The sequence below is a fragment of the Chinchilla lanigera genome, unplaced genomic scaffold (assembly GCF_000276665.1).
Source record: "Chinchilla lanigera isolate Chin_1 unplaced genomic scaffold, ChiLan1.0 scaffold00108, whole genome shotgun sequence".
NCBI classification, from domain to species: Eukaryota; Metazoa; Chordata; class Mammalia; order Rodentia; family Chinchillidae; genus Chinchilla; species Chinchilla lanigera.
This window is the reverse complement of record NW_004955509.1, coordinates 2,536,909-2,552,291: the sequence shown is the minus strand read 5'-3', so window position 1 is coordinate 2,552,291 and position 15,383 is coordinate 2,536,909. Positions and strand designations below refer to the sequence as shown.

General features: G+C 37.3%; 1 protein-coding gene across 1 annotated transcript in view; it reads right to left on the bottom strand.

The window, feature by feature from the left end:
• Window positions 1–5,489: 5,489 nt before the first annotated feature.
• Window positions 5,490–15,383, bottom strand: part of Phex (phosphate regulating endopeptidase homolog, X-linked) — a 189,540-nt gene continuing 179,646 nt past the window's right edge. Inside the window, exons 21-22 of the mRNA XM_005407827.2 lie at window positions 11,339–11,415; window positions 5,490–8,790 (exon numbers count right to left, since the gene is read on the bottom strand). Of these exons, the coding sequence (XP_005407884.1) occupies window positions 8,688–8,790; window positions 11,339–11,415 (180 nt within the window). The 3' untranslated portion in view covers window positions 5,490–8,687. The remainder of the gene's footprint in view (window positions 8,791–11,338; window positions 11,416–15,383) is intronic.

Below are 15,383 nucleotides of genomic sequence, written 5' to 3'. Positions count from 1 at the left end.
AAGGCATCCAAAGAGAATTTCAAGCAAAGCACCAAAGGCCCTGAGACTGAGAAAACAGAGGAAAGCTTAGTAAAGATAAACCAAAAAGAGACCAGTGTGGCAAAGAAAAAAGCAATGGACAGCATAAACATACATGGAGAGCGTTTGGTAAGTTGTTCGGATTTTATTGTAAATGCAATGAATATCACTTAAGCATTTTCAGACAGAGGGAGAATATGTTGTTATTATAATATTTTTTTCATGTTTGGGGTTAAAGTCACCAATGTCCTGCATTAACCCAAATGCAACACAGCAGCAAGCATCCTGCTTCACGTGTTATAAGCAGATATTAAGTGACAGGGTTTTTCTCCCCTTATTCTGTGGTAAATATCACCCGTGGACCTGAGAGAGTGCCTTTATTATTACTATGTTTTGTAGGGTAATTTTAATATACTGGATGCTTTAAAATGGTTTTTATTCCATGCGTATAATAAAATTGAGGCACTGAACTTTGGTTCCTAAAGAACCATTTATGCCTAAAACAGCTTTTGATTGATTTCTTCCCAACAAGAAATGTGCATTAACTCAGACTCGATCTGCACTGGAACCTATGTGTGTCTGCAAAATAGAGCTGAAATACGAATCTCCAAGGACTGACTTTGGCTCTTGTAGATAAGTTAAAATTTCCTCTGGAGCATTCATGACAAATCCACTGAAGTATTCTTCTAGATGTATTCCTATGCAACTTTGGAAGGTGGACAGAGATACATTCCCTTCATCTCACGTGAATTCACCAAGGGATAGGCTATGTCTTTAGGAAAAATGAAAATTACCAAATGCTCATGCATGCTGGTTCATTAAAATAATGAAGAAAAATAGGATAGGCTTCTGCACGAAATATAACCTCCTCATATTCACCAGTTAAAAAAGAATCTTTAGGGGCTGGGGATTTAGCTCAGCGGCAAAAGCGCCTGCCTGGCAAGCGCAAGGTCGTGAGTTCAGTTCCCGGTACCGGAGAAAAAACAAAAAAAAAAAAAAAAAAAAAAAAAAAAAAAAAGAATCTTTAGATTATTTAGTTGCAGACATTGCTGGGCAAAGGCAATAATTCATTGTAGAACTTTATCTGGAGCAGCAATTCTTTCCAAATAAACTGTATTTCCCATTAAAAAAATAAAACAAACTTCAGTTAAATGTAGGGGACTGAGATGTAGATCTATTCTCATGGTCACAGAAATGATATTAAAATGTATATATTTTTAAAAGTTATAAATCCACATGGACAAAACCAATAGACACTCTTGTAGAAGCAAGCTGAAATACCCTGTAAAATACAGGAAGACCTCAGAATTTGGATGCTCTGGGAAACAATGACTGTCAGAATGTATGATAGGGTAAAAGCAAGGTGATTATCTGGGAATGGTGGAATACACCTATAATCCCACCACTCTGAGAGGCTGAGGCAGGAGGATCACAAGTTGAAGCCCAGCCTGGGCAATTTTGTAAGACCCTATCTAAGACTTAAAAAAATAATTTTTAAAGGCTGTACCATACACGAAGAAAAGTGGCAAGCAAAGAAAAAGGAATTGTGTGAAAGTCCCTCAACTACGTATATGCAGTGTTGCAAAGGGTTTGTTCTCTAGAGAAAGTGACCTACAGGCTGGGAGCAAGTGAAGCTGAATACAGGGTAATTTCAGGGGTGTCTGCCAACCAAACTGAAGGGACACCCTGCCAGGAAATCTTGTATAGTCACCAAAGCTATATGTTTGCCTAAGGAAGCACTTGGACCATGCTGGATTCAAACGCAGCACTGCTGCTTAGTAGTTAAACAAACATGGACAAGTCATTAACCTCTCCAGGCCTTGATTCCCTTACCTATAAAATGGGGATAGTAATTGGTATCCAAGTTGTTGTAATAATTAGGTAACATAAGTAAGGCATTTAGTGCTTATCAGGAACATGATATGTGAGTGATAAATAGTAACAAGCATTATCCTTGAAGAGCAGGTCTTGGAACCCTTTCTGAAACTCAAGGTGAAAATATCATCAAGTAAACTGACTCCTTTTGACACGCATGTTATTTTCTAACAGACTACTACAGAAGCATAATTTGAAATCTACAGGAAGTCAGAGGGCAAAATGATGTTTGTGAACATTGTCCAATGACTGGTAGTATTAGAGAATTGATTCCAAAGTCAGACAAAACTATCTTCATTTCTGACTCTTCCACTTAATAATGTGGTCTTGGCAATTCTCAGGAGTATCTCTCACCCACGCGGTGGAAACAGTAGCAATGATTTGCATGACTGTTTTAAGGTTTGGATATAATGCAGGGAAAGTCCTAGTAGGATGCTTAGAACATATATTATGTCAATAAACAGAAGCTATTTTCATTATGATTTTTGGCAAAAAACCAATTAATTATTCATAAATACCAATTAAAAATCTGTTAAATTGTAGAATAAATATACTCTGGGCTATTTGGTCCCATTCATCAAATATTATTAGGGCATGAGAGCTATTTGACTATTACCCAGGTGCTGATTCCACTGACTTATAAACCAGGTTCAAAATTGACCCAGTGTACCTCTAGATGGTGAAGTATACTTTTTGTCTACGACACTTGCAGGCATTTCAGCCAAACTGGAAATGAACATAATACTCAATATATGTAAGGCAGCTTGAATTTGGAAATCTTAACCTAATCATTCAGGTATTTCTTGTCAAATGGAGTCTTACCCCAGAATTAATGAGAACCGTACTTTTGTGGTTTGTAAATCGACAATTATCTTCATTTCTTGGACTTAGAGCCTCAATTTCTCACTCAAGTGGGGAAAGCATATAACAAGAACAGGATAACTTTTTTACCTCACAATCCATGGAGAAATGAAAACCATTTCATACAAGTTCTCTAAGTATACTGGAAAATATTGTACTTTCTGTCAATAATATCTTATGTCATGGGATATTTTATTTACTTTCTCAATGGGATGTAATTTAAAAGCTTAGAACATATTGTAAATCCATGGCTCAGCCACAGATTCTTATATTCAGTTACCTACTTAATTGAGCCAATTAACAAAACAAAATACACATTCAAATGAAACATGTATCTAAACCATTTAGGAATAATTAAAATTATAGATCAGGTTTTCTTTCACTGATCACAAATTATCATAGTGCCTTTGTGGTACTCATTTCCGGGCTCACTTTGGTGTGTTTATTAAAGCATGGTATTGTCAGATCACAGGGAGTATCTCATTTTCATTTTCATATCTCCAATTCTAAAGGGGATTAAATTATCCAATTAAGCTGTTAATTAAAAAGACTCCTACAGAATAAACTGCAGGCTACCAATGGATTTTCAATTTTCATTGTGCTGTGCTCAAAAGTAATTTTCCAGATTCTGAAGAGCTCAAAGTTATTGCCCTGGATTTCACTTTAGAAGGTGCGACTTGCAGCGTTACCTTAGACACCGACCCATTTCCTCTTTTTGGGAACGTGCCCGGACTACACAGCTCAGCCTTCCCTGCAGTTAGGTTTGGCCTCATGACTGAGTTCGAGCCAATGGAATAAGAGCAGAGGGAACATAGTCTTCTTCTAGGACTAGCCAAAATCTTCCATTCTACTTCTTTTAGGGTGTTCTCCTCTCCACCAGCTTCCTGTTGATGGACACATATTCAGTCATGTGTGAAAATGGCAGAATCACAATATGGAAGGAATCTGAGTCCTCAGATCCCTGGTTGGAGGAAAGAAGCTCACTGACCATACATACCTATTATGTATGTAATGAGGACAAAGTGCCAACTTAAGCTGGGTAAGCCATTGATACTATCAGTTTTTGTTGCTAATAGGATCTTAATTACTAAAGAAAGCAAGTTAACTGGAGGAGCATGTAAATAATTTAAATCTAATTGGAAATATTATCCCCCTTCAAATGTTTATCAGGCCCAATTATATATATGCCTGAAATTCTAAGCAAATTGATTATCCCTTGAATCTCATAAAATCTATATTACATAGACCATAGCAAGAGAGTGCCTCCATTCCCCAAAGCCCCTCCTTCCTGTCCACATTCCGAAGATTATTTATAAACTCTATTATTGCTGGGCGTAGTGGCACACGCCTGTAATCCTAGCACTCGGGAGGCTGAGGCAGGAGGATCGTTCTGAGTTCAAGACCAGCCTGGGCTACAAAGTGAGCTCAGGGCCAGCCTGAATTGCAAACAGGGACCCTGTCTCAAAAAAATAGACAAAAAAAAAAAACTCTATTATTTTTATGCATCTTCCCTATATCACTACTCTACACACAGACATTCTTAGTTCATCAACACAGAAACAAGAAACCTAGAAACGAGAGCAAATTCTCCAAGAGGGGTATCACCAGGCCATAGCCACCACTTATTACCCACTAGTTTTACATTATTTTATGTCTATTTCCCACAGATGAACTAGCCTAGCACCCTACAAACAAGCACTTTTCCAGGTCTTCAAAGCTATCAGTGCCATAAAGCTTATTTAAAATAATCAACAAAAGTCTCTACTTGTAGGCCGGGGGTGTAGCTCATTTCGTAGAATACTTGCCTGTCACACACAAAGCCCTGGGTTCCATGTCCAGGACTAAAAAAAGAAGATTCTATGAATCTCTCTGGACTCAGGCAAGATACTGAAGTTTCTCAGAGCCCTGTTCCTACTCAGTCATTGTCTCAGAATCATCTGGCCCTTCTAGTTTTCTGAAATATACTGGACAAAGAAGCTTTAGTCCTATGAGGACAATGAATCTAGAGTCAAGCCAATTAGAAATAAAAGCACAGAGAATGTGAATCGGGGCCCTCAGCCCAAGGGCTCTGCTGAGATCTGGGCAGAGGGAGCATCAACAGTTTCTACCAGGAAAGAGTTGACTAATTCATTCTATGTATCCCAACCCCTAAAATACTTATATATCATCATATACCACTCAGTGGGATAATTACAACCATTTACATATCCACCTTCCATGTTAGACCAGACCATTCTCTGAAGCCAGAGATTGTATGCTATCCACCTCAATATAGCTGGTTTGGTGATTTAAATGTAATGGGTGCTCAGTTACTGGGTGCTGAGTGAAAGACTATAAAGACTATAAATTGACTGGATTTTAAGGGAGTATGAGAGCATATAGAAATTCTTTGACTTGATAGAATCTATAATGTTCATGGTCACTTTTGTGAGACTAGCCCAATCACAGTCAACAATTTCCTCAGAAGCATCTCTTCTCCTCAATAAGAATACTACTGGGAAAGCAATAATCCTCTGCTGACTTACATTGTAGAAGAAAATATAATGACCACCATGCAAATCTATCATTGTCTACAGGGAAAGTTATTGCATTCAAATCTCACTTTCCTAAACTGAGAAAGTTAGCATACTACAGTACTTTCTATAGCCTTTCAGCAAATCTTGTGTAAAGCAGAACTGAATGTCCATAGATTTAGCATATTTTAGTATCTTTTTGAAAAAAGAAGAGAAACAGACTGTCTTCAACCAACTTTTATTGTCCTTAAAATATTTGTTCTCATTGTTTTACAAGTAAGGGAAGAAAATACAACCAAACTAGTATCACAATGACCATTTAGATAAAAGATGCATAATCCAAGAAAATCTGTCTTCAAACCTGTGGGGTATTGCCACTGGTGATCATAATGTTGTTGTACGAAGCAGTCATATATTATTCCATAGTTTTAAAAAGTAATGAAGGTATTACGTTAAAAATATCAAAGGAATAGTCTATCAAAGGCTACATGATTATAGATATACTGACTGAATAAATGGATTGAGGAATAGGATAATCTAAGTGATGAAAGTTAATCTAAAGTTCAGTAGCCCAAAGCATAAAGCCTCTGTATTTTCTGACTCGGAGATCCTTGACAAAAAGTCAAGTCTCTCTATTTCTCTGCTATGAGCATAACCTGTCTGGCAAGGCATGGCTCCTAGTTGCTTCTTAGTAATGCTCGAGGGCTAAATAAGATAAAATTTATGTGCGATGCTTTAAGCTCCATTGAGGCAAGGCACTAAATAAACTGCAGTGTAATGTATAAATCCTGAGCTTGTATTAGTCATGTCCAAGTCCATCTCATAAAAGGAGAAAACAAACGGAAATAGGAGGCCAGTGCTGAGCAATTGGCAAAAAGCTCAGCAAACTTCGGGCAATGGTGACATGCCACTTTATATAGAGAGAATCCTTGACAAATCCAGGAACATTTCACAAAAAGCTAAGTCCTTGCATTGCCCAGATAGTAGTTCACTGGCAGAACATCTGGTATATGAATCAGGGAAGTATGTTACTGCATCTCTAGTCTGAGATCTAATATCTAATTTCCTTTTAATTTACCATAATTACTTTTGTAAAATTTCATGGCTCTCCTCCAGTGGATAAGCTTAGCAAATACTGCCAAATTTCTGTCTTCTCTTCAATGCTACATCCTTGGGCCAGCTTCTCCCTCCCTTCCAGGCGCATCTATCTTCCTCCCTTTAGCAGTTAATCAGTGTCTCTTTCTTATAGCAATCTGTATTGAAGAGAAGGACGAGCAGACTGTAATTTGAACAGTTAAACATGAGCACTTGGAAATCCAATGCTTCTAGAAAATTGTTCTAGCTAGTGATAATGATTCAGTATTGCCACTTTGGGCTTGTTTTAATAATCACCATCGTGTGTGTAACTTTCAGTGACAAAGTTACAGCAAGTCACGTTAATTAGGACAAGGTAACCCTGCCATGCAGAATCAGTTTTCCTGGACCAAGTGAGTTAATGAGTTTTATTTCCAAAGTCATAATTCTATGCTTTTATCAAACACTTTCTCTGGCCTGCAGGAATGTGTTTATTTTGAGTTTAAAAAAGAAACCTGGAAGCAAAACACTATTCATATAAGCATGACAAACCTGGAATAATTTTAAGTGCCCACATGTTGAGGGGGGACTATGTTTTGTATCTAAACCAAGCCAGATGCTTACTCTGGATAAAAGGCACATATATTTCCAGCACCCTTGACCCAATACTGTTTGTTTTTAGAAATACAAACTAAGGTCACATAAAGCCATGGCTAATAGGAGGTAAAAGTAGCTGCCCTTCAGAAGTTTATCCGTTTGGAGAGGAGGAAGTCAAGGGGAAAATCACTCTCCTCTGACTAATGTAGTATAATTGTTTTCCTCATGATGGTGCCCCTCAATTTTTCTCCCCTCAGAAGTTCCCATGGTTACAAAAGGACAGGCACTTACTTACATTTTTTTAAATGACAAGTCATACGGATGTAAAACAAACTCCTGTAGTTAGTTTGAATTTGTCATTTTGCTTTTGAGAGTTTCCTATCGGCCCACTTAACCCAGCACCTCATACACAATGAATAATGGTTTGTGGGGGGGGGGGAGATTGCCTATATTAAGAAACAGAGAATGCCAGGTAACTACTTTAATGCCATTAGAATTTTATCTAACACATACATCCACATGCTAAAAGAGAGAGAGCTTCACTTAAAAAGATAGTGCTCTAAAGATCAAACACATAGTACTGTTCTTTCATACAGAATCTTTAACAGACTTAAACATAAAAAATGGTATTCCATATGCAGGGAATTCTAAATTGAATCAATATATTCTGAAGTTTCTTCAATCAAGAATTTTTAAAACAATTTTCTCCTAATGAGATGCAGCATTAATAAAAGGGCATTTATTCCCTCCTCGATGCATTGTTTACCCCTTTGCACTAAAAGCAAATGAAAGCCACATGATCGTAATGGGAAATCAGAAAATTCTTTTTTCAATGTCTGCTCATTGCATAAGGAGCAGAATTCACACATGCAAGAGTAATGAAACAAACAGAAACTGGGCCGCAGAACAGTGTCCAGCAGACAGATGATCGCTGAGGTACATACAACTAGAAAAAACTTGTGAGTATTTCATCCCCTAGTTTCCCTGCTGTATGAGTAGGAGCTTTTACTTCTTCTGAGACTTAATGATATCCTCCCTTCTTTCCTAGTTGATAAACTCAAATCCCTTAACCTAACACTTTCTGCCATCTTTCTCCATGCTGACTTACACAGGGCAATCAATGGTATCAGCTGCAAGATATAAGGTACATTTTTACTCCAGTAGACTCCAAAGCTGAAGTCATTTAAAATTGTAAAATACAGATCAACATATTTCTTAGTTAACTATCTTAGAGTTTAGAAATAGTGTAAAATGTCTATCCATGAAATAAATCTAGCACTGTGTTCCACAGAGAGTAAGGCATTCCAAGTGTTCATACACAAGTTGTCATTGTTGAGGATTAGAAGTTTAATGGACTGAACATTTTTATGGTCACATTCTATGTAGGCATCATGCAAAGCTATAGACTGAATTGGTATGTACCACCTAGCTGTGGCTAACACACTAAAATGGACAATAACAACAACTCAGTAGATCACCTTTTAACAAAAGTAGCCTAGGGGTTTATTTTTTGTTGGTTTGGTTTTCTAAAGAAACATACTTGATTCATTTCATGTATTCCCTTTTTAAGCCCTATGACTCTGAACAGATACTGTTTAAAGCCAAGCAAGTTATCTACCCAAATAAAGAACACCCACTAAATATAAAAGGTCTCAGAGGAATATAGGCCTCAAGTAGTGGGTGATGAGGAAGTGCTGCCTCTGCTGGCACCAGGTAGCTGTCTCAGGATGGCAGAAATCAAATCTCCAGCTACCACAGTCTGCAGGAGTCTGCACCTCTGTTCATTGTAGAATTAGGTGGACAATGAAAAGCTTTCTGAAATTCTTCAAAGTTACTAACGGCACCATTGACCCTGAAGAAAAGATATGGCAAAACATAGTTATTTAATTCATGTGCATCAAAAGATGAGACTATAACAGTATAATGCTAGAAAAGATCCTGGCATACATTTAATCTGTTATCAAACATAACCAAAACCTCAAATCATTAATTTCCCAAAAAATTAACAGCATTGAGACTAGAGCTGGCATCTCCTGAATGCCAAGTATATCCTCCTATTACTCTTTCAATATTCTTTAAACATTTTTTAAAAATTAACTTTCTTGTTGAAAGTATAACTGGCATAAACTGTGCATCTTAAATGCAGAAATCACGCATTTTTCCATGTATAACTATGTTACTAACACTCAAATCAAGACATAGGATACTTCCAGAACCCCAAAGTCTTCCACATTGTCCCCTACCAATAGTGTTTCTGAAGAAAATTACTATTGTGACCTCTATCACCATAACTTTGCCTGCCATTGAACCTCATGTGAATGGAAGAGTTTGTAGTTCATAGTCTTCTGTCTTTGACTTCTTTCCCTCAATACAGTGTCTGTAAGAGTCATTCATGTTGCTGCATTTCCAACTATATTTAAATAGTCCATTCAATCTATCTAGAAAAAGCACTTTCTCTAAATTCCCATTAGATTTAGAGGTTCACATTTATCTAGAACTTAGTTAATGCAACAATCAACTAATGAATAATGTCTAGCTGTTACAGATGAGTAATTCTTCACTGAAGTTTATCTCTAAACTCTGGTTGTTCTTGCAAGTTCCACACTGAAATAAAGACTGCGAATTCCTACTCAGCACTTTGACTGTAACTGCCTTTTGGAAGTGATATTTCCACTGTGTGATTTTTGACCACACTCAAAATCTGTAGTTACTGTAGATATCAGTAACAACTCAGGCAAAAAAAATTGTCCTTCATCTATTTCTTACTCAACTGTACATTCAAAGGGTTGACTAGAGAATGCTGTAAATTCAGCACTCAGTCACTGATTACTTCTCTAATGACTTTGTTACCTACGGGCATTTGAATGAATGTAATGGCCTATATCCACCAAATCCTCATAACCTCTTGTGTTTTAGCTGGGATATATGGATAGCGATGTATATTTCATAGTGTGATTCACCCTAGGCAAGTGTTAAAGATAGAATGGAGCTGATAATTAGTAAGCATACTCTGTAAATTCTCAGCTAAAATCTGACATTATAGGCAACTAGTTAGTAAAAAGAAATTAGTTTCTAAAAACTTATCTGTTGGGTAATTAATCTACTGTGTGGTTTCTTGTGCACCATTTGTCAGTGAAAGCATGTTTTAGTCCATTAGAAACTGTCAGCCTTCATGACAGTTTATCCCAGTGGGGGAGAATTTCCAACACACTGATTAGATTTTTATGCTAGTGGGTAATTTATAGGCAATTTTTGAAGCATTTCTAAGGCAAGGTTTTAGAAATAAGATTTTAAAATATAAAAGAATTTTAGATGCCTTTCTTTCACTATGCTAATAGGTTCATTTAAATATTAAATGCAAAGATATCCAGGTTAATATGTTCTAAGCAAGTAATAAATAACAATAAATTATTATGATTTCTTGAATGTCTCATTAGAATTATCTATTCTCTTCTATAGAAAATGTCTCTCAAGCTATAGATCCCAGCACAGGGTAAGTAATATCAACTGAAATTTTACTTTTGTTTGTATTTTATACATTCTGACAATTAAGACTGTAATTCATAATCTTTTCCCCTTCATATATAAAGAATTATTTCAAAACATGGTGCAAAGTAAAAGCCAAATGTAATGTCCTTGACTCAAGGATATGAATTATAATTACTAAATATCACCATATATCTTCCTTTGTGTTTAGAGCTATTCAGAAAAACAGGCATTCATTTATGTTTGTTAGCTGTGTGAAAAAAGGAGGTATTAAATAACGTATTCTTCTATATGAAATAAACCTGAGCTCTGAGTGTTTTAAAAAGAGTACATCAGATCACATACTCTTCCGAACAAATCTATTTGTTAGCCTAGACAGAAGGAAAAAAATTAGGTAAATTGAGTATTCCAGTTTTTTGAGCACCCAGCATCTGCCAATTACTGCCTTTCAACAAGTAGAAGATAATAAATGGAATTTAATACTAAAACTATGATTTGGATTCCAAGTTACTTTTGGAGTCTCACATATCTCTTTTTTTTTTTTTTTTTTTTTGGTTTTTCTCCGGTACCGGGAACCGAACTCACGACCTTGTGCTTGCCAGGCAGGCGCTTTTGCCGCTGAGCTAAATCCCCAGCCCCTCACATATCTCTTGATGTGAAACAAAACTAGAAATGTTACTAGCGCCTGTCAGCAGAAATTTAGTTGAAAAAATACTGAGTAAATCAGTTCTAATAAAAGAAAAGATGCTAGTTTCTGTACAGCCAGATTCTGTTGTGTGCAAAAGCAAGATCTTGTGGTTCACAATCCAGGCTTTTGTACACACCGCCTATCTGGTAGAACACTGAGGTCATTGGGGTAGGGGAATGAGGGGGAGGCACAGTTAAACACTGGTGTCACCCATTGGATCATTTACCTAAACTGAGGGGGGCTGTGAGCACCAATTTGGACTTGTTCTCTGGCAGCTTCCGGTCTGTAGGAATTACACCTCACCTGAAAGAGAAAGGCATCCCAGTAAATATGACTCCACACCAATTACAGCTTTTACACTTTCTTAACTGTTCCAAATAATACTGAAGGATAATTTTATAATCAGTGGATGACAAACAGTTTTAGTAGGTCAGAGAAAACCTTCCTCAGTAGTAACATCTATTATTCTAATCCCCAGGTTAGATAGTTTTATCAATGGGGATAATTCCACAATTTGAATAAATTAAGAAGGCTTTTGGACAAGTGCTTTAAATCAAGAGAATCATATATGTGCCCAGGAATTGAACAGTGTATGTATTCAATTAATTTAATGTTTTAAATAGCTCTTATTAAATTTACCTTAACAACTGAGTATGGTTATGCGAAGTTACTGTTTTGCTTCCTGAGTGCCCACTTGCCTCACGCTAGCCTGCTCCTGGAACAGGAGTATACTTCTGCATCTCTTTTCGTATTAGGCATATTTATTTGACTTGTTCTGAGCAAAGGAATGTGAGAAGAACTGACAAATGTCACTTAGTGGCAGAAGCTCAAAAAAGTTGACTGATGTTTTAAGGGCCTTACTAACAATTTAAGACCCTATATTAAGGGTCAATGCACATTTCTTCATATTTCTTTCTTATTCCTGTGGTGACCATGGAAGTACCTCTTAAGATAAAACTCCAAAGCACAGGCCCTTGAATAAAAACTATAGGCAAAGCCCCACTGCTAATCCATGTGTGAACAAGGAATACATTTCATTGTGTTGTTTTTTTTTTTCTGCAGTATAACCTGCGTAATCCTGACTTGATATGTTGTGAAATATGACATGGTACTGAAATATGAATATAAGTAGATGCTATGGTTTGTGTCTAGATGTCCCCCCAAAGCTTCAGGCAATCATGGGGCGGGCTTCTAGAGTTTATGATTGACTCATGGTCAAGTGCTGGGGTTATGGGTGTGAGTGCTGCACCCATCCTGGGGCGGGTAGCCTGCATACAATATAAGGGAGAGAAAGAGGCTTGCTCTTATAGCTCCTCCCTTTTTGCTCTTTGTGCTTTTGCTATTTTCCACTGCCATGAACTGTTGCCCTCTGCCATGTGCCACTCTTCGTTGGAGCCAGCCAAGTATAGACTGAAACCTCCACAAACTGTGAGCAAAATAAAGCTTTCTTTCCTTAATTCCGGGCATCAGGTATTTGGTCTCAGCAATGAGAGAAAAGTAACTAAGACACTGGGACCCATGAATATGGGGGAATAATCTAAGGGGAAGGACAAATGAGAAAATGATTAAGGAGTGAAAAGGCAAGACACTCAGCTTGGCTGGAATACATGGGTATAATGAGCAGCAGTGAATGATCAGGGTAGAGAAAGGATGGAACAAGATTTTTGAAGTCTTGAGCAACAGGCCAAAATGTTTAAACTATAGTTTTGAGCAGGAAAATAAAATCTATATTTTTCAAAGAGTTATCTGGCAAGAGGGTATGGTAGGAGGAGGAAATTAGACTCATTTGAAAATTATTTATGGGCAGTGAATGCCCACTAAACAGGTAGAAATGGAAATGGAAAGAAGTAGAAGAATGAGAAGGACACCTGAGAAAAGGAACTGACAGATCACAGCAATGGCAGGGATACAGGAAACAGGCAACGTGAGATAATGCTACTGTCTTTGATGAAGTTAACAGTCACTGTGCTGCCGAATTTGATTTTGAAGACATTTTTGTAATGTGATTCCTTAATTTCCTCAGAAGTCAGCTAATGTGAACTTGTTTTCAGTATTCTATTTTACTTCATTGTTCTTATTTCTACTTATGTTCTTGTACTATAATAGAGTATTGTCTTTGCTTTATGTGTCAATTAAGAGATTTTTGAAAACATATTGTGGTTATTGCTGTCTCCCTAGTACTTTCCCAGGAGGGAAATTCAGTTTATTCCATACATGCAAACTTATTCCAATTTGCAAAAGATTGAAACTTCCACTCTGTCAGTGGGGAAATCTCAAAGACAAATTTATCAGTAGTGATAAAAACATCTTTCCAATTTTTCTAAATATCTTTAGTTTAAAATAGGCCAGATAACTGATAATAGTTACATATTTCTGATACTAAAAAAATAGGTCAGATACTGTTTGATATCATATGTGGAAACATTTTAAAGATATAACATCACTGCCAATTAGTTTCTTTAATCTATGGAGCGATATTATGGACGAGGAGGTGAATAGCAAGAAGACGGATAGTAAACACTTTAGGCTTTGAAGACCACAAGATCCCTGCTGCAACTAATCAGCTCTGCCACCTTTTAAGAAAAACTAGACAGACTATACATAGGTGAAAGAATGGGGCTGTTGCCCATTAAAACATAATTTACAAAACAGATAGCAGGCCTTCCTTGGCCTCAGTTTGCCAACTCCAACTCTGGGAAGTTTTATTTTTGTGGGTGTGCTTATTTTAATATCTGACCCAGTGCTGACTGAACGGGAAGTCCCCTTCTTTGAATTGTGTTAGTCTTAGTCTTTTTCAAGCAATTGATTGAAAAATACCAAGTATATACAATGTATATGCATCTTTGCTGGGTGCTACAGAGATACAGAGGAAGTGTAAGGATTCAGATCAGCTGAGGAGAAAAAAATGAAAATCTTGAACATTTTGAAAGCAATTAAGTGCTTAGCTGTGTGGTAAGGAAGGCTTAGTGTAAAAGGAGATTGAGATAAAAGAAAATAATGAGGACTGGAGTCCTTGGGGAAGTTTGTGGTAGACGTAGAAGAGACAAATCTTGATGGGGTTGAAGCTAGAACTGAATAATATGAGGGGCTAAGTAGGAAGGGGAACACATTATAAAACGCTAATCAGAAGCAAAGCCACAGAGATAGTAATGAACAGAATAGCATCATGGGGTGGAGGCAAGGAGAGCTTCCTGGTAAGGTTGAATTTTTCTCATCTAACAGATCTGTGGGAAATTGAAGTGAATCAGATAAAGACAATCAGACTGAGAATACTGGAAGCCCAGTGGAGGTGTTTGGACTCAAAGTGGCAGACATTTGGGAATCTTTTGGAGGATCACTAATGAAATAGTATTTCAGTGGCAACTCTGGGAGATTAGGTCCTGAGAGTGGGGCCCTCATGAATGGGATTAGTGCCTGTATTTATAAGAGGCCAGAGAGCTACTTAGCTCTTTGCACCACATAAAGACACAGTAAGAAGTCAGTAGTCTGCAGTCCAGAAGAGAACCTTCACCGAAACCCAACTCTAGAGGAGCCCTGGGCTCAGACTTCCAGCCTCCAGAACTGAGAAATAAATTTCTGCTCTTAAAAACCAGCCCAGTCTATGGTGCTGTATTAGTGGCCTAGGCTGCTTAAAACAGGGGATGAGAGGCTGCATCTATAAAGCATATAAAAGATGAAACATCTAGCTTTGGGGATAAGTGCCATAAAAATGAGGATAGTAAATCAATCGAGACTCAAGAATCCAGGCTTTCTAATCATAAAGACCCAAAGACTGGGGTACATTGATAGGAAAACTGAAAAGGAAAATCATTTTGTGTATAGCTACCATTTTGTTTACAACAGGTTGATCATTGATAATTGGCTTGGTATTGTCCTGTCAGCTTTAAGAAATAAGGGACCCCACACAGATGAGAATCCCTTAACCAGAAATGATTATACAAGACTTAGGGATGAATAAGCTTGCAAAGTAATGCATAGAAAGACTTGAGAACACAAAATTGTACTGATGAAAACTCCTCTAGTTTTGACCATGTACATACGCATTTGCCCACTGTGAGATCATGCATTAGAACCTTTATCTGCCCATCATTGCCCATTCCTTTGGAAATGTTGCCTAGATATTTGTGACATAAGCCAGTGCAATAATGAATAACAAAGAATTGGTACTGGCCTCATTATCCAGAGCCTCAAATTCAGAACTGTACCTTACTTAATTCACATCTTCGTTTTAATCTGTGCTGCAAGAACATGTCAGACTCATAAAAGAATGG